Source organism: Salvia splendens, chromosome 19, assembly GCF_004379255.2.
Source record: "Salvia splendens isolate huo1 chromosome 19, SspV2, whole genome shotgun sequence".
Taxonomy (NCBI): Eukaryota; Viridiplantae; Streptophyta; class Magnoliopsida; order Lamiales; family Lamiaceae; genus Salvia; species Salvia splendens.
The window spans coordinates 26,992,834-27,008,811 of record NC_056050.1 but is presented as its reverse complement, the minus strand read 5'-3'; the positions used below and the strand labels follow the sequence as shown (position 1 = coordinate 27,008,811).

Genomic DNA, 15,978 nt, shown 5'->3' with positions numbered 1-15,978 from the left:
TAAAGTCACTTAATTTATACACATTAAAGATGTGTTAATCCTCCAATGTGGGATAATTAATACTAGTTAATTATTCCCTAAGCTCCATCTCCAAGCTTTAATTAAAAGCTAATTATGCCCAACTTTAATCCACTATTTCTCACTCACCGGAAATCGGATTTGAGAAAGTGAATATACTACATTTACCTACGTAAAATGTAGATCGACGCTATGTCATTTAATTTCACAAAATTAAATGTCTCGTCACATTTATTATTTGGTCAAAATCCATTGACCGGGCATATTTAATCCATGATTTTTACAATAGTAAAGTAACGAAAATCAGTACTTTAATAGATTTAAAACAAATCATTTAAGTCTGTAGTAAAATACAAGGATAATTATGATATCTATTATTTAAGTTAGGGTAAATAGAATCAGCTAATAAAAGAATTTTTTAAAAAATAAAAAAAATGATTATTACTGTAAAATCAGAAAAAAATAATTCTTTCTGCAAATGCTCAGCAAGAATTGGTTACTTCAAAATTACTGCCATCGCCTATCAGAAGTCAAAATTTTAATTCTGCTTGAATTTGTTAGGAATTGGAATAATATTAAAAAAAAGGTATATTGGGCTGTAAAAACACAAGTTTTATAAACCTAATAAAAGGCCCACTTGTAAGCCAACCTACTTTTAATTAAAATTAGAGAATAAGCGAGCGGTGAGTTTTTTTTTTTTTTTTTGCAGAGAATGGGCGGTGGGAGTTTTTGTTAGATAATATGCACCACCGCTTCAGAGATCGGAAGTGAAGAATGACGACGAAGAGTAGGCGACGGGGCAGGGGTTTGAACGCCTTGGGGTCGAAGGTTGATGAAGGGTAATTTTATCCCAATGTCGACGGAGTCGGCGGTGGGGTCGGCCGACCCCACGCGACCCCACCTCCATCCGCCGCTGCAAATAGATATCTTGGTCCAACTTAGGATAGGATATCCTATCGAGTTAGGTTGTTGGATAGTAGTTGTATAATATTTTTATAAAGTAGATGAATACACCGTGTTACTTAATACTTTATCCGTCCTATTATAGTTGAGACTTTTTTTAACACAGAGATTATGGACGGACGGTTAAGTAAAAAAGAGATCAAAATACAAGAGAGAATGAAATAAATAAATAATAAGAGAATAAAATAGATAATTAAAGAGAGAATAAAATAGATAATTGAAATAAGTTGATTTTAAAAAAAAACAAAATATCTCAACTATAATGGAATAATCAAAAAAGAAATACTATGATTCAACTATGAGGATATGAATGGAGTATTATTACTTATAAAGATCATGATTTCCCAAACCCAACACCTTTCTTCCTAATTTCTCTTGCTTCAATCTTCTCAGGGCTCGCCAATCCGGTCTTTTCCTCGTATTCCTTTTCCAGTTCCTGTCGTGCCATGCCACAGACATTGTTGAAAATGTCTCAATACCGGTTTAATTGCAAAAAAATTCAACAACTTTGACCCAAATTTGAGTTTAGACAAGCTAAATTTATTCAAGCAATGGCACTGCTTTTTCACGTTATATAAACTTTTTGGATTTGTCTATGTTGCTATAAATCAAGAAGTGGAGTTTTATGATATAGTTATCAGATTATAATGATATTTGCAAAGCATAACTTGCCTGTAACTGTGCACGAACAGTGTCAAGAACTTCATCGCTCATCCTCTCGAAGAAAAGGACTCCCTGCAATTGAATGACATCAGTTCCAATGCTGGTCTAGGCTTGATTTCTACATGAAAACAGTAAGAGTATGACAAGTCCGATTGTATGAACCTGCAAATGGTCGTATTCGTGCTGAAACACCCGGGCAAGAAGTCCGGTTAAGTTGATCTGAAACCTCGCACCCTTAATATCCTGTGCATCAACCTTCAACGAGTCTGGTCTCTGTAAAGCAGCGAGTGTGGGACTATTAAGTAACTTCAAGAAAACCATGAAACATGATTGGAGGTATTGGATGACAGCAAAAACACTTTGCTGAACATAAATAACATCGGCATAGATTTTAGGGAATGATAGACAACCCTCTTCAAAAGGTACTATCTTTTTCGAAAATCTTTTGATCTGTGGATTTACGAGAACAATCTCTTCTCCTTCCCCGCGCTCACCAGCTGGATTAAACACCATGAGCTGGACATTAATCCCAACTTGAGGCGCTGAGAGCCCAATACCATCAGTTCTGTGGAAAAGCAAGCCAACAACCACTGTTCACATTCCTGTAATTACCAACAATCTCCAATAAGACAAAACTAGCAAATGAATCTTTAATTGGATAAACAATTCTACCAAATTTTACTTTTTTCTGTCATGATTTCATCACATTAATGTCAGTCAGGATTTGCAAGCATCACTGTAACACCTCAACTTATGGATTTACAAATAGTGAAACTAAAATTACATGATTTTCAAACCTTATATTAAGACCTTATCAAGTTTGTTGGCAATTGAAACATAAAATGAACATAAAAAAATATCCCACATCTTCGTACACAAAGAGCTTAATCCACTATATAAGTCTCATGGGCCTCTCCTCCTATCACCAATTGGTTTTAGGATGGAACCATGGATTTCTATCATGGTATTAGAGCGGGTGGGCTAAAATTGACTGACCTAGCAGTATAACTGGGCTGAAACCGAAAAAATGACTGACACAGCAGTATAACTGGGCTGAAAATTTGGGCCAGTGGTCCAACCGATCGGAAAAAAATTGGGCAGATTGTCCAATCGATCATAAAAAAAGTCCAACCCCAAAAAGTCCAACCCCTCCAAGATTCCAAGATTCACCTTGAAGGGTTTGAGGGAGGGTGTTGGCAATTGAAACATAAAATGAACATAAAAAAATATCCCACATCTTCATACACAAAGAGCTTAATCCACTATATAAGTCTCATGGGCCTCTCCTCCTATCACCAATTGGTTTTAGGATGGAACCCATGGATTTCTATCAAAGTTGAATATTAGATTCAAAATCAAAATACTTGAAAGAAAACAACAAAGCTCAACACAATCAGCAAGGATCAAAAACCACAAATCCTATCACAAATCAATGTGTTCAAGCTCATGTCACACTTCCCCCCAAATTTCAGAATCTAACAGCTAAATTTTTCGCATTGTTATAGTTTCTCCAGCTCAAGTAATTATTCCACAATTTCTAATTTCAATTATCATTTCAAATTGTTCTGTTCTAAGCAATCAGACTTCGATTGAAGCCAAAACAAAAAACTCACATGTACATTACGTCGAACATCTCGTCGGCAAGCCTCTTCAAGCTCTCATCAAACGAGTCAATTCGCTTGTTCTTCGCCCTCAAAATCGGGTCTGGATACTTAATCACCTCAAGAGGCCCCTTAAACTGCAAATCAGTGGCTGTTCCAAAATAAGGAAAATGATATCAATTCAATGAAGTAATTCCAAGCATAAATTACTAAATCAGCAGCAATGAAATGCATAATACACATTGACAGAAATTTCCTAGGGATTTCAATTTCATGTTCCTGTTACTCACGGGAAGCTACTAATTCATCTTTAGCTACGGCGGCAGAAGAGATCCGCCGCGCCTGCGCGAGTATCGGTCGGGACGGAAGCTTGCGCCGGAGGGAAAACGAAGCGAAGGAAGCAGCGCGGCGGAATAGGGGATTGCGGCGGCGGAGGAAGGGGGGGAGCGTGTGATTGAGGGCGGTGGAGTAGAGGAGCTGCGTCGGAGCTGCCATTACAGCAAATTGAATTTTCTTTGATTTTTACTTTATCTTGTTTTTAGAAACACAAAAAAAACCTAAATTTTAAATGGGGAATAAAATTAAAATACATAATATTTGGAGAAAAAATAATGACGGGTGTGTTTTGTACCTCCTATTTTTAGGTTAGTTTGTTATAGCTTATATATTGACCATGGTTTATTGTTTTAAAAAGTTATAGCTATTACTTTGCATACCAACTTTTAGTTTTTACTATTGATTTATTTTAATTTTATAACTAAACTATTAATTTATTTTAATTTTATAATTAATCATGATTTCGTCGTGACATAACTTGATGACTTTTTAATGTGGTGTTATTAGATGTCGACCAAAATAATGTCACATTTTAGGCCGAACAACGTCTAAATAAATATATTTCTTAAATCAATGTTTATGTTAAGAAAGAAGGAAATGGAAGGAATAAAATGAGGAATGAAAATTGTGAAACGAGGTGGAATGATGTACATTAAATGAGATATCTAATTTAGAATAAGATGTGATTTTATTGCCTAATGTGAGTTTTAGTGGACGTTCGATGATACCACGTAAGTAAGTGATTAAGTCGTGTTAGGTAGAAATCTTGATTAGTAACAAAAAAGCATAAACCATATTTTCTCAAAAGTCTAGAAATCTATAAATAAATACTCCATCTAGTAGAAATTTTAATTAGTTACAAAATAGATTAAACCATATTTTATCAGAAGTCTGGAAATCTATAAATAAATACTCCATCTAAAAATTTCGAGCACGTATAATGAGACAAAATAAGTATATAAATTTATACGAGCACAAACAAACTAGACTGATTATTTTGGTTAAAGCCCAAACCTAAACTTATTAATTAAGCCCACAGAAAAGGACTCAGCTCAATCGACTCTCTCATATTGTATGTCTATATTCCAATTTCCTTGTTGTGTCAAATTTTATTTCAATATATTAGAGATATATTAATATGCTAACTAATTTTAAATTGCTAACGTACATCTGATCTCGTGCTGCCACGTGGCACGAAACATGCAATATTATAAACATTAAAATGCAATATACATTTGAAAAATAGATAGATGGATTTCGGCAGATTGCATTTTTTATTATTGAGTTTTGCATTTTAGATATAAACTGTTTAATTTGCATTTTATATATAAACGGATTGCATTTATATAGTTTATTTTGCATTGTAGACAATTTATGTTCAAATGCAAAACTCAACAATATAAAATGCAATTTGCATATAACTAAAATGCAATATGCGAAAATGCATATACAACTTCACAAATGTATATTGCATTTTTCATGCCACGTGGAAGCATGAGATCGAATATATGTTAGCATTCTAATTAAGGATACGCTCTAGTGCTCCCCTATTAAATTGATTATGTGATTATCTTGAAACTTATGACGACCGTTACCCAAAAAAAAATCATTTTTGATATATCTCGAATATGAAATCTAGATTACATAGCTTCCATCGAAAACAAATTATATGTATGCCCTCCTATAAGTCTAAGACTAATATAGTATGTAATAGGTTATTTTTCGGAGATTAAGTGTTATCTTTATATACTCAAATCAAACAATATTCATAAAACATAATTTTAGACAGCTACAACAACGTACGGAAGGACAACAACTCAAGCAAATATTTGTACTTTGAGATTTATAAACTCCCATAGAAAATTAGGTAGTTTGATTAAATTTGTGGTTGCAATGTCACATGCATGTCCACTTAATCAAATTTTTGTGTTTTGTCCACAAATTGGGCTTGCGGTCAACAATTAAACGAAATTGAAGATTACTTAATAAAGCCCATGATCTAAGTCTAACTTTTGTCCCCATGTAGAAATTTGAGTAATCCAATTTAGTATGAAAAGTGGTCACACACTTGAAACTCTACTATATATGGTAGCCTCATTGTCATCCTTAAACTTTGTAGTTCCACTTGGCTACATTCCATGTTACACACTATAATTGGATAGTATTACTTTCATGTCAACAAAATGCAGATAACCATGAACGTAACTTAGTTGGTAAAATGTTTCTCTCTATACAATAAGTCAGGGGTTTTTATCACGAAGGTAGAATTTTAAGTGTTTTTGGAGTGTTTGCTTATTAAAGATTAAATTATCCTCGGGTTGTTGTAGATTTATTTGTCAAGAATTGTCCGAGCTTAATATTGTTACAACGTGAGGCTTAGAACTAATAAGTCAAGGCTAATTATAGCGTGACATTGTCTCGGGATAATCCATTTAGAATTAAGTTGTGAGATAATTTTAGTTGGAGCGAGGTGGCTATGACTAAGTAAGTATCACATGATTATTCATCTATGATTAAGTTGTAAAATTCAATCTCATGAACCAAACACAATACATATTTAATCACAAGATATAATCTTGCAAGCTGAACCACCCCTTTTATGTGCCGGCTATTTTCACATTATATATAACATTTTGGAACTCATTTTATATATTGATATAGAATAATATTATGAAAAATAAAACGATTACAACTTGAGAGCTAACATGGAATCTACTCTATAGTTAATTTACTTAGATTTAGTGTAGAATATAAACAGAAAAAAGAGAGCTCGACTCCAATAAAGATGCAGTATCATCATCGTTTGTTTTGATGATATTTTATGAAGTCGAGTCAAAATATGGATTTGTAATTCGTGAAGTAATTATTTGGCTTTAAATGTTTTAACAAGTTTTGATGATATTTTATTAAATCGGTTTAATAGTTTATTTAATTCTTAAACCCTAAAGCATGGACAAATCCCTATCATATGCAAACGACTTTGTCCCTTTTCTCTATTTAGTTAGGATTTTGTGTGGATAACAATTGTTTAGACCTAATTTCTATATTCTATTAATGTCACATATAATCACTTATCAAAATATCTTTTGAAATCAACAGCTAATACTACTATCTCAACCACATATTAATGATATATTTCCTATACCATTTCTTTGGATTTTGTTTGTTAGATTTTATTAGCTTGATAATATGAGATGAAGTTTCATGTTAAAATAATTTCCTGTACAATAATAGTAAGTACTAGGTATCATAATAGTTTTTGGATATTTTGTATTTCATCTTAAAATTATATTCAATGTTTAGTGGGACAAATTTTAATAATTCTTGTTGATTGTTTGTTAGTGTGGAAGAATATGGTATTATTTTAAATTATTTGTGAGTGGAGAAAGTTTTAATGGTGGACCAATAATAGTATATGTGTAAGTATTTAAGGTTAAGTGGGATTTTTGTGAGAATAGTTGGTAAACAAGGTATATATTGTTAGAAGAAAGAAATGGAAAACTAAGTATTTTTCGTACACAAATAGTGTGTAGTCTTTATTTTAGAATTAAAGGCTCAACCGGGAAATTGGTGATCAAAGTATAACAAAATTTCACCCTAGCAAAGAGCAACATACACCCTCCCAAAAAAAACTCTCCCACACTAAACCACCACAAAAGCCATTCAAAACAAAACCCAACAAAAACATAATGAGACACGAAGACTCACCCCAGGGACGGAGCTGGGAATTTGTAGGGAGAGGGGCAAGTTTACATATGAGAGAATTTTAAGAATTTGAGGAGGGACATTTATGAAGAGATTAAAAAAATTAAACTGTAGAATACATAATATATATATATATATATATATATATATATATATATATATATATATATACACGAATATGAAAATGTGAGGTGGGGCAATTGTCCCTCTCTTCTTGTATGTAGATACGCCCTGCTCACCCCTATGCAAACGAAGTGCACTAAAAGTAGGCAAACGAAGAAAAGAGCAGATCACCTTAGCAACAGTCAGACAAGATTTCCGACTTCTTCCTTTCCGTATTCGAGCTTGAAGCAAATCCTCGCAAACTTAATCCGAAAAGAAAGGAAAATCGGGACTTCATCCTTTAATCCACGACCCAAGTCCCCACACAAGTAGATTATATAGTAAATAATCTATATACTATGCAAGTTGAAAAGACATACACACATTGAAAAGACACTTACTACATATACAATCCTAAACGTATCTTCCTAAAATTAATTTTATTTATGATACCACACTATAAGTAGTGTTTTTATGTGAATTAATTAATTGTATGTGGAGTAATTAGTTAGGTATGTAAAATCATAGCTTCATGCATGTACTTGTTATATAAAAATTTCCTGGCCACCACAATTAATTATTTTTTTCCCAATTAAGGCGTGGGCCGGGGTGCATGTTGATATGTAGTTTGTGTATCACTGATTCAAATTAATTTTATAATTAACCAAAGTTAAGAGCATCCACAACCGTGCTCTTGCCAGCGGCACGGTTGTGGGCCCGGACGGTACTATTCATGTCTGCTCTCTGGCAAAAACACAACACCCACAACTGTGCTCTTCCGCAAGGACGAGCACAATTAATTTAAAATTAAATTAAACAATAACATTTCCATAATATTAAAATTCATTTAAAAACCACAATAAATATTACAAATGACAAATAAAATTAAACATTACATAATTAAAATCCTAAAAATGAAAAATTACATAATTAAAATCCTAAAAATTAAAAATTACATAATTAAAATCCTAAAAATTAAAAAAACCACTACTCGTTGCCGAATTTCGCCCACATGTGGTTGATTAGGTCTTCTTGTAGTTGATTGTGGATTCGAGTATCGCGCATTGTGTGTCTTGTCTCGATCCTCTGGCCAACCGTCGTATGCTCGCCTCGGCGTGGGGGAGACCTCGCTGTTGAGCCTCCGGCTTCGTCCTCGTCGTAGAAGCTAGCCGCCCTCGGCCCTTCGTCGGCTATAATCATGTTGTGTAATATAATACACGTGAACATGATGTCGGCGATATTATTCACGTACCACAGCCGAGCCAGGGCCTTCACAATGTTGAATCGAGCTTGAAGGACCCCGAAGGCTCTTTCGACGTCCTTCCGCGCTGACTCTTGACGCTGCGCAAAAAGAACCCGTCTCGGGTCGTGCGGGTTGTGGAGCGTCTTCACGAACGTCGACCACCTTGGGTAGATACCATCGGCGAGATAGTAACCCATGCGGTATGTATTTCCGTTGATGGTGAAGTCGATCGCCGGTGCTACACCATTCATCACATCATTGAAGAGTGGTGAAGAATAGAGCACGTTCAAGTCGTTGTTGGATCCGGCAACGCCGAAATATGCATGCCAAATCCATAGGCGATAGTCGGCGACCGCCTCAAGGATAAGTGTTGGGCCGCCGCCTTTGTGACCGCTTAAGTGTTGCCCCCTCCAAGCAGTCGGGCAATTCTTCCACCTCCAATGCATGCAGTCAATGCTTCCAAGCATTCCGGGAAAGCCATGGACTGATTCGTGAAGACGAAGCAACCGTTGGCAATCATCGGTGGTGGGTGCCCGAAGGAATTCATCCCCAGAAGCAGAACGAACGCCCTCGCAAAAATTCTTTAAACAAAGGATTCCAGTGGACTCACCGATATGCAAATACTCGTCGAAGATGTCGGCCGTTTGCCCAGTAGCGAGTTGTCGGATGGCACACGTACACTTCTGCAATGCCGTGATACTTTGCCGGCCGGCTGCATCTACACCTGTTTGAAAGTATTCAACACGTGCGGACAATGTGTTGACAATTCACATGAACAAGCGCTTTGACATGCGAAAACGGCGCCTGAAGTAATCTGCCGGAAATCGCGGATGGTCGGCAAAGTAGTCGGCAACGAGCCTTTTGTGGGCTCCCTCCCGGTCACGATGGATGTAGCGGCGATTTGATCTAGTGCGTTGAGGAGGATGAGCGGGGGTATTCGCCGCGACATATGCTTCGTAAGCGGCACGATGTTGTTCGTAGTATTCTTGTTCTTCGCGCTCCGCTTCCGCCATGAGATGAGTGAAATCCATTTGATGTTTTGAGTGAATGTTGAATGTGTTGATAGTTTGTATAAGAATTATGAATGAGAGATGAATGAGAGATGAATTGATGTGATAAATGAGTGATGAATGTGTGTATTTATAGATGATTTTGGGGAAAAAAATTAAAAAAATAAAAAAAAATCAGAACAAACGGGAAAAAACGGCCATATTTTTGGGATTTGGAAAATATTTTTTTTTTATTTTTTAGCATTATTTATAATTAAATACCGATTTTTTTTTAAAAAAATAAAAAATGTTTAAACACAACGGCTATGCCGTTGACGAATGGGAGCGCGCCACGTGTGCGTCCGCTGGCACGGACGTGCTCGATACATCGAGCAGCGCCGTGCCAACGGCGCGAGCGCAGCGGCGGCGGATGGCGTCCGTGCAGCGGCGCGGACGGCGGTGGCGACGGACGCCACCGCTGCGCATGCTCTTAGGCTAAAAGTTATTCATTGATCTACTAATAGCTACTTTAACTAGCAATTAATCTTCTTAGCCAGTCTCTATAAATTGAGCTCCAACCTTATTAACTTCTACAAATACCTCTTGCCCTCCATATGAATTTGAGTCTCTCTCATGACTAAGATGGAGAAAAGACCATGCAATGAACCAGAAGTGAGGAAAGGGCCATGGACTATGGAAGAGGATCTCATTCTCATAAACTACATTGCTAACCATGGTGAAGGTGTTTGGAATTCACTAGCTCGATCCGCCGGTACGTCAATCATTTCTTCGTGGTCTTCTTCTTTTTTTCTACTTTTATCGTTGCAATGTGGAAAATCTCCTGTTAAGAATAAAGTCGGGAAATTATATTTAGGGAGAAAAATGTACATTGATAGATTTTGAGATTTTGAAAAGGGGCATTTAGATAGTTTGCAACATTCGCTAGCTACAATTTCGGCGGTTTTGATTCATAACATTAAGTTTGATATTTTTGTGTCCTTAACTTGTCGATTTGGTCGCTTGTCCGCCTGATTTTGACAGTGACATCAAATGTTGACAATCAACCATTTTCTTTACCCAATTTCTATTAATCATGGTTTTAGGGTTGAAGCGCACCGGAAAAAGTTGTCGTCTCCGGTGGCTGAACTACCTTCGGCCGGATGTGAGAAGGGGCAATATCACGGCGGAGGAGCACCTTTTGATCATAGAGATGCACGCTAAATGGGGTAACAGGTAAAATTTTAATCATATATATTGCAAAAACCAAATTACAAAAAAATAATAAAGTGATCGATGCAAATGTAGAAAACATATTAGGGGGAATAATTAATGGAAAATCACAAAGGCTAGCTAGCTAGTAATGTTGAAATGGACAGATACCATACCATACCATACAACTTTCTATTTGAATAAAGATAAACATAGGAGTAGTATTTATCATGCATGTATATTCTTAATATATAAATTGCCCCCTTTTTTTAAAGGTAAACGATTTGATTTGAAATATTTATGATAAATTATTTCAAATTTACTTTGAAGAAAATTGTGCAACTATCTAACGTACAAGTTAATTTTTCCAATATAAGCATATTTTTAATATTAAAAAGTTAATATTTTCCTAAATTACTTGAGAAGGATAAATATGTAATATGCTGATTTATTTTATATTAATCAATAGTCATGAATAGTTTTAATATAAAATACCTAAAAAATTCTTAAAATTCCCTCAGAATTGGGATATTATTTATTATTAGTATTTCACAAATGTTATTCTAAATTATTAATTCTAATGCTTTTTTTAATGTTTTATGTTTGATTCAATCTTATCAGTTAATCTCAACCAATAGATACCAAATGCATGACAAATTAAAATATTAATTCGAAAATTTGAAACTGTTTTTGCAATTGCAACAATGATTAATTTTCTAATAAAGTGCAAATCAAATGTGTTCGACGGAATACAGCCGAAACAATGCAATTTTCTATTTGTGACGAGATTACATGAAAAACATCATTATAACTAACATGTTAACTATCACTTATCATTAAGGCCATGTTTGGTTGCCAGGATTCTGTCTGGGAAAGTAATCTGATTCCTTAAATTTTAAATTCCTGTGTTTGTTTCGGTTTTTAATTAAACTAGGAAAGTAATCAGAATTCCAAGAACAAGGAAAGTTAGTACAACTTTTCAGGATTCTGAATTCTAACTTTTCTTAGGTATTCTTTTTCCCGATTTTAGGATTCTTACATATTTAGTGTAATATAAGTATAGTTTTATTATTATTATTATTACTATTATTATTATTATTATTAATTACAATGTATTAAAATGATATAAAATTATAAATCATACTTAATTTTGGTATAATAAATAACTATATTTAAAATTATCCTAATTATAAGTATATTATTATAATATTTATATATATTTGTAATTATCATATTAATAATTATTAAATAATTAAAATATAACTATATAATATAAATTATGTAATAATATTTAATAATTATTTTATAAATTAATAATTAATCAATGAAGTCGTAGTAAAATTTCAAATTATAAAATTTATTCAATTATATTATCCGTAAATATTATAATTATAATTATAATTATAATAATCATCTTTATTATTATAATCATTTATGATTATAATACTCCATGTAACTATAATTACAACTATATTGTTATATATTATGATGGATAATCCATATTTAAACTAATAATAAATATAATTATTATCATTTGTAATTAACAATTTATTAAAAAAATTATATTATTATTCATTTTTATAAATAAAAATAGTAATAAGTAGGAGTATATTTTTAGTTTGGTGTTTAAATCACTAGTATAAAATTTAAAATCTTGACATTTTCCAAACATAGGAAAGTAAAGTTATTAAGAATCATATTCCTAGAATTCATTTTCCCAGGAATCATTTTCCTTGTCAACTTTTCTTTCCAGTCAACCAAACATGGCCTAAAATTTAAAAATAGAAAACAAAAGGAGAATCATGCTTATAATTTATGTTTTTTACGTGACAGGTGGTCGAAAATTGCAAAACATTTGTCCGGAAGAACAGACAATGAGATAAAAAATTATTGGCGAACTCGAATTCACAAGCACATAAAACAGTCTGAGAATTTCGCTACTTTGCCCTTGAGCAATTTCGAAGAGCCAGTCTTCACTAACCAAGTTCACTCCAGTTATGTCCCTGCGGATAATGCACTTAGCCAATCAAATGATCACAATATTTGGGGCATGGAGGACTTTTGGTCCATGCAATTACTTCATTGAGACTAATTATATGTTTATATATTTCATAAAAAAATATATCAAATTATTATCTTTTCTATTCTATAATTGTATTTTAAGAATTGTTGTGGATTTAGATGGGAGGGGGTCGATTCATCCATCGTTGTCCCATACGGGCAGGAAAACTTCATTATCTCTTTCTGGCTTTTAGAGTTGTCACCAATCCTAAGGTGCAACAGCTTCGCCGCAACCCTTTAATGTTGGAATCACTTATGTTATTTGTCTGTCATCCATTTTCAATGACGCCCGTCGTTGGACGCTAGCTACGACCTTATTCACTACATACACTACTACAAGTTTGATTTTCTAGATATATTATTATCTCGACTGGATAAAGAATTTAGTCTGTATATTCAGTATTAAAGTATACATGGATATTGATTTACGTCTTGAACCGAGTATATTATATCTGAAAAGATTTACAACATAATTACCAAATAAAAAATCTTGAATATAATGCTTTTGGATGTTGTGCAATCTCTTTTATAGACGGCTGAGTTTTGTTACACACTATTTATCAATATTTATATTCAACGTAAGATGGAAAAATATATGTATGTATAATTGTTTAAAGCCCTGAACTCAAAACTTTTTGTTAATGAATGTATATATAGTTTTTGTATTTTCCATGATTAAATATTCATTTTGGAAGCAAATACCGAACTAAAGTTGGGATTTTTGACACGTATAACGTGGCAAGGCTATTATTAGGAATTTTGGATAATTGCTTTATTTAAATTGGACAATAATTTCCAATGGCATTGCAAATATTTAATATCGACATTTGCCCAACTCTAATTGAGACACATTCATGTGGTTTGGCCGTATATAAATTCACCCTCTTTTTCATATTGAATATAGAGATAGAATTAGGGGGCAACCCCCAGCTCAGTTGGTCGAGGCTGTGAAAGGCTTATAACCGTGAGGTTATGAGTTCGAGCCCTGCAAAGGGCAGTCTCTTGGCCTTCTGAGCTGTGAGCCTGTCAGCTATGGGCAACCTAGGCTGGTTTAACCGTTCTGTGTGGTTTGCAGGCTATTGCACAGAACCGGGGGTTTACCCAGTACGCCCCCTAAAGATAGCGGCTGCGGGTTCCCACGTTATCAAAAAAAAATATAGAGATAGAATTTGTTAATCCCGACAATGATGGATATTTATATCTTAGGTCTAATCTTAATTATAGTGATAAAAATAATTAATCCCGACAATTATGCATCCGAAAATATGTAGTGCAAATTCCTAACTTGGCATTGCTTTCATACATAGATACATATTATATACCTTATATAATGTACTTTTTATAGAAATCAAACTCTCATTTATAACGAGCGAAGTGTAACATAATTCAGTTGTTAAAAATGTTTCATTTTTTTAACAATCACATACGTGCATTGGCTATTCGAACTCTACTTATTTATTGTAAGATAAATATTTTACCAACTGAGTTTTTTTCTTTCGGCGTTATTAGGAGTACTAAACTTGGATTACTCCTAAAAGGAAAATAGAATATACCAATTGGAAATGAGGTGTAACTCTTTTAAATATCAGTTTTGGGCTTGTATTGGGCCACTATGTCTATGACATATGTATTTTTATTCATTAATCCCATTCTTTCATATTGTGAGAGATCTAAATCTAATGATCTAGTTTTGCATCAAATTAAATACTACATAATAATTGTCACTATAATAATGATAGTACTAATGTGAAATTTGTCAAAACAAAGAGACATGACTCACGAGATTAGTTAAATAAGAGATATGGTACCCAAATTACAAAAATAAATAAGAACAAAATAGAATAGTTGCATATAAATTACATTTTCTTAATGTTTGTTAAAATGGAAAGTGAACTATCTTCATATTACTAAAATAAACATTTTTTTTAATTAGTATATGTATTATAACTTAAAGTCGATTATTTTGATGAAGTGGATGGACGAATTATTATTAGGTATTTATAATTGATAATATCTAAATGGATAAGAGTTTGGGTGGACTTGGAAGAACCACAGTCATAATTTAGTACCACGTGTAAGCAGCTATGCTCAAACAAATACAAACCCATCATTATTTTCTATCCGATTATATATCAATTTTTTCTCAATAAAAAACTTTATTGAGCGACGTTATAAATTTTTATTTTAGAGACAATTTAAGTAATAAGAAAAAAACTTTTGGGTTGTCATCGGAAAATGATTTTATGTCGTTATTTTTCACTAAATTTCAATCCTAATAATCTCTTTGTTTTGTTCGTAATAACACTAAATGCTTACCGGATTTTAGTCCACATTAGAGTAAAGTAAACATTAATGTGTATTTGACCATTTTCCTATTATAAATAAGTTTGGAAGAGTCAAAAATTAAATAAGTATATAATGACGGTCAATGAAATAAGTGTAAATTCCACACATTCAATTTTTTTTATACTTTATTGTTATGGACGAAATAAATATAAGCCATTGATTGGGTATAGTTGATTTATTAGTGTAACACAATAATTATACCTAACTATAAGTTGCTTCTAAATTGCAACTCAAACAATTTTGCTTGAGTAAAGTTTTCTCTAGTTGGAGTTGGAGTGAAGTTATTCTTATTATCTAATTATGATTTGAAATTATAAATAGTCCAACTCCATGTTAAAGTGACAGTTTTGATTTAAGCATGTATCTCTAACCTTGTGTGGATGAAACAAGTATTATCTAAATAACTAAAATGACAAATTGCAGGAAAAATTATAACATTTTGTCAAATTTTGACTTACCCTGCAATTTTTAAAATCAATTCAAACGCCATGAAATTTGGATTTGTACTCAATTATAACATGACCAATTTTGTTTAGTGACATTGTATATGATATAGAAGTCGATAAATCATGCATGAACATCATCGCAGACTAATTAAACGGCGATGTCTATTCATAAAGAAAATAATGCACTTCGATTAAAAATTAACAATTATATAAGCGATCGAACTTTATAGTTTTTCAGGCAATTCAAATATAAATAAAAGTGTCCAAAGGTGGGCAATATGGTAATTTAGATGGAA

General features: G+C 33.2%; 2 protein-coding genes across 2 annotated transcripts; one reads left to right on the top strand and one right to left on the bottom strand.

Annotated features, from left to right (window-relative positions):
* Window positions 1-1,167: 1,167 nt before the first annotated feature.
* On the bottom strand, window positions 1,168-3,804 carry LOC121778329 (peptide deformylase 1B, chloroplastic/mitochondrial-like). Its single transcript, XM_042175658.1, has 5 exons — window positions 3,536-3,804; window positions 3,258-3,396; window positions 1,807-2,209; window positions 1,654-1,716; window positions 1,168-1,417 (listed from the first exon to the last, which is right to left on the bottom strand). The coding sequence occupies exons 1-5, from the start codon at window positions 3,738-3,740 to the stop codon at window positions 1,316-1,318; spliced, it is 912 nt and encodes a 303-aa protein (XP_042031592.1). The 5' UTR covers window positions 3,741-3,804; the 3' UTR covers window positions 1,168-1,315.
* A 6,207-nt stretch (window positions 3,805-10,011) lies between these two features.
* Window positions 10,012-13,009, top strand: LOC121778778 (MYB-like transcription factor EOBII). Its single transcript, XM_042176180.1, has 3 exons — window positions 10,012-10,392; window positions 10,724-10,853; window positions 12,663-13,009. Exons 1-3 carry the CDS (start codon window positions 10,254-10,256, stop codon window positions 12,913-12,915), a joined length of 522 nt encoding a protein of 173 aa, XP_042032114.1. The 5' UTR covers window positions 10,012-10,253; the 3' UTR covers window positions 12,916-13,009.
* The last annotated feature ends 2,969 nt before the right edge of the window (window positions 13,010-15,978 follow it).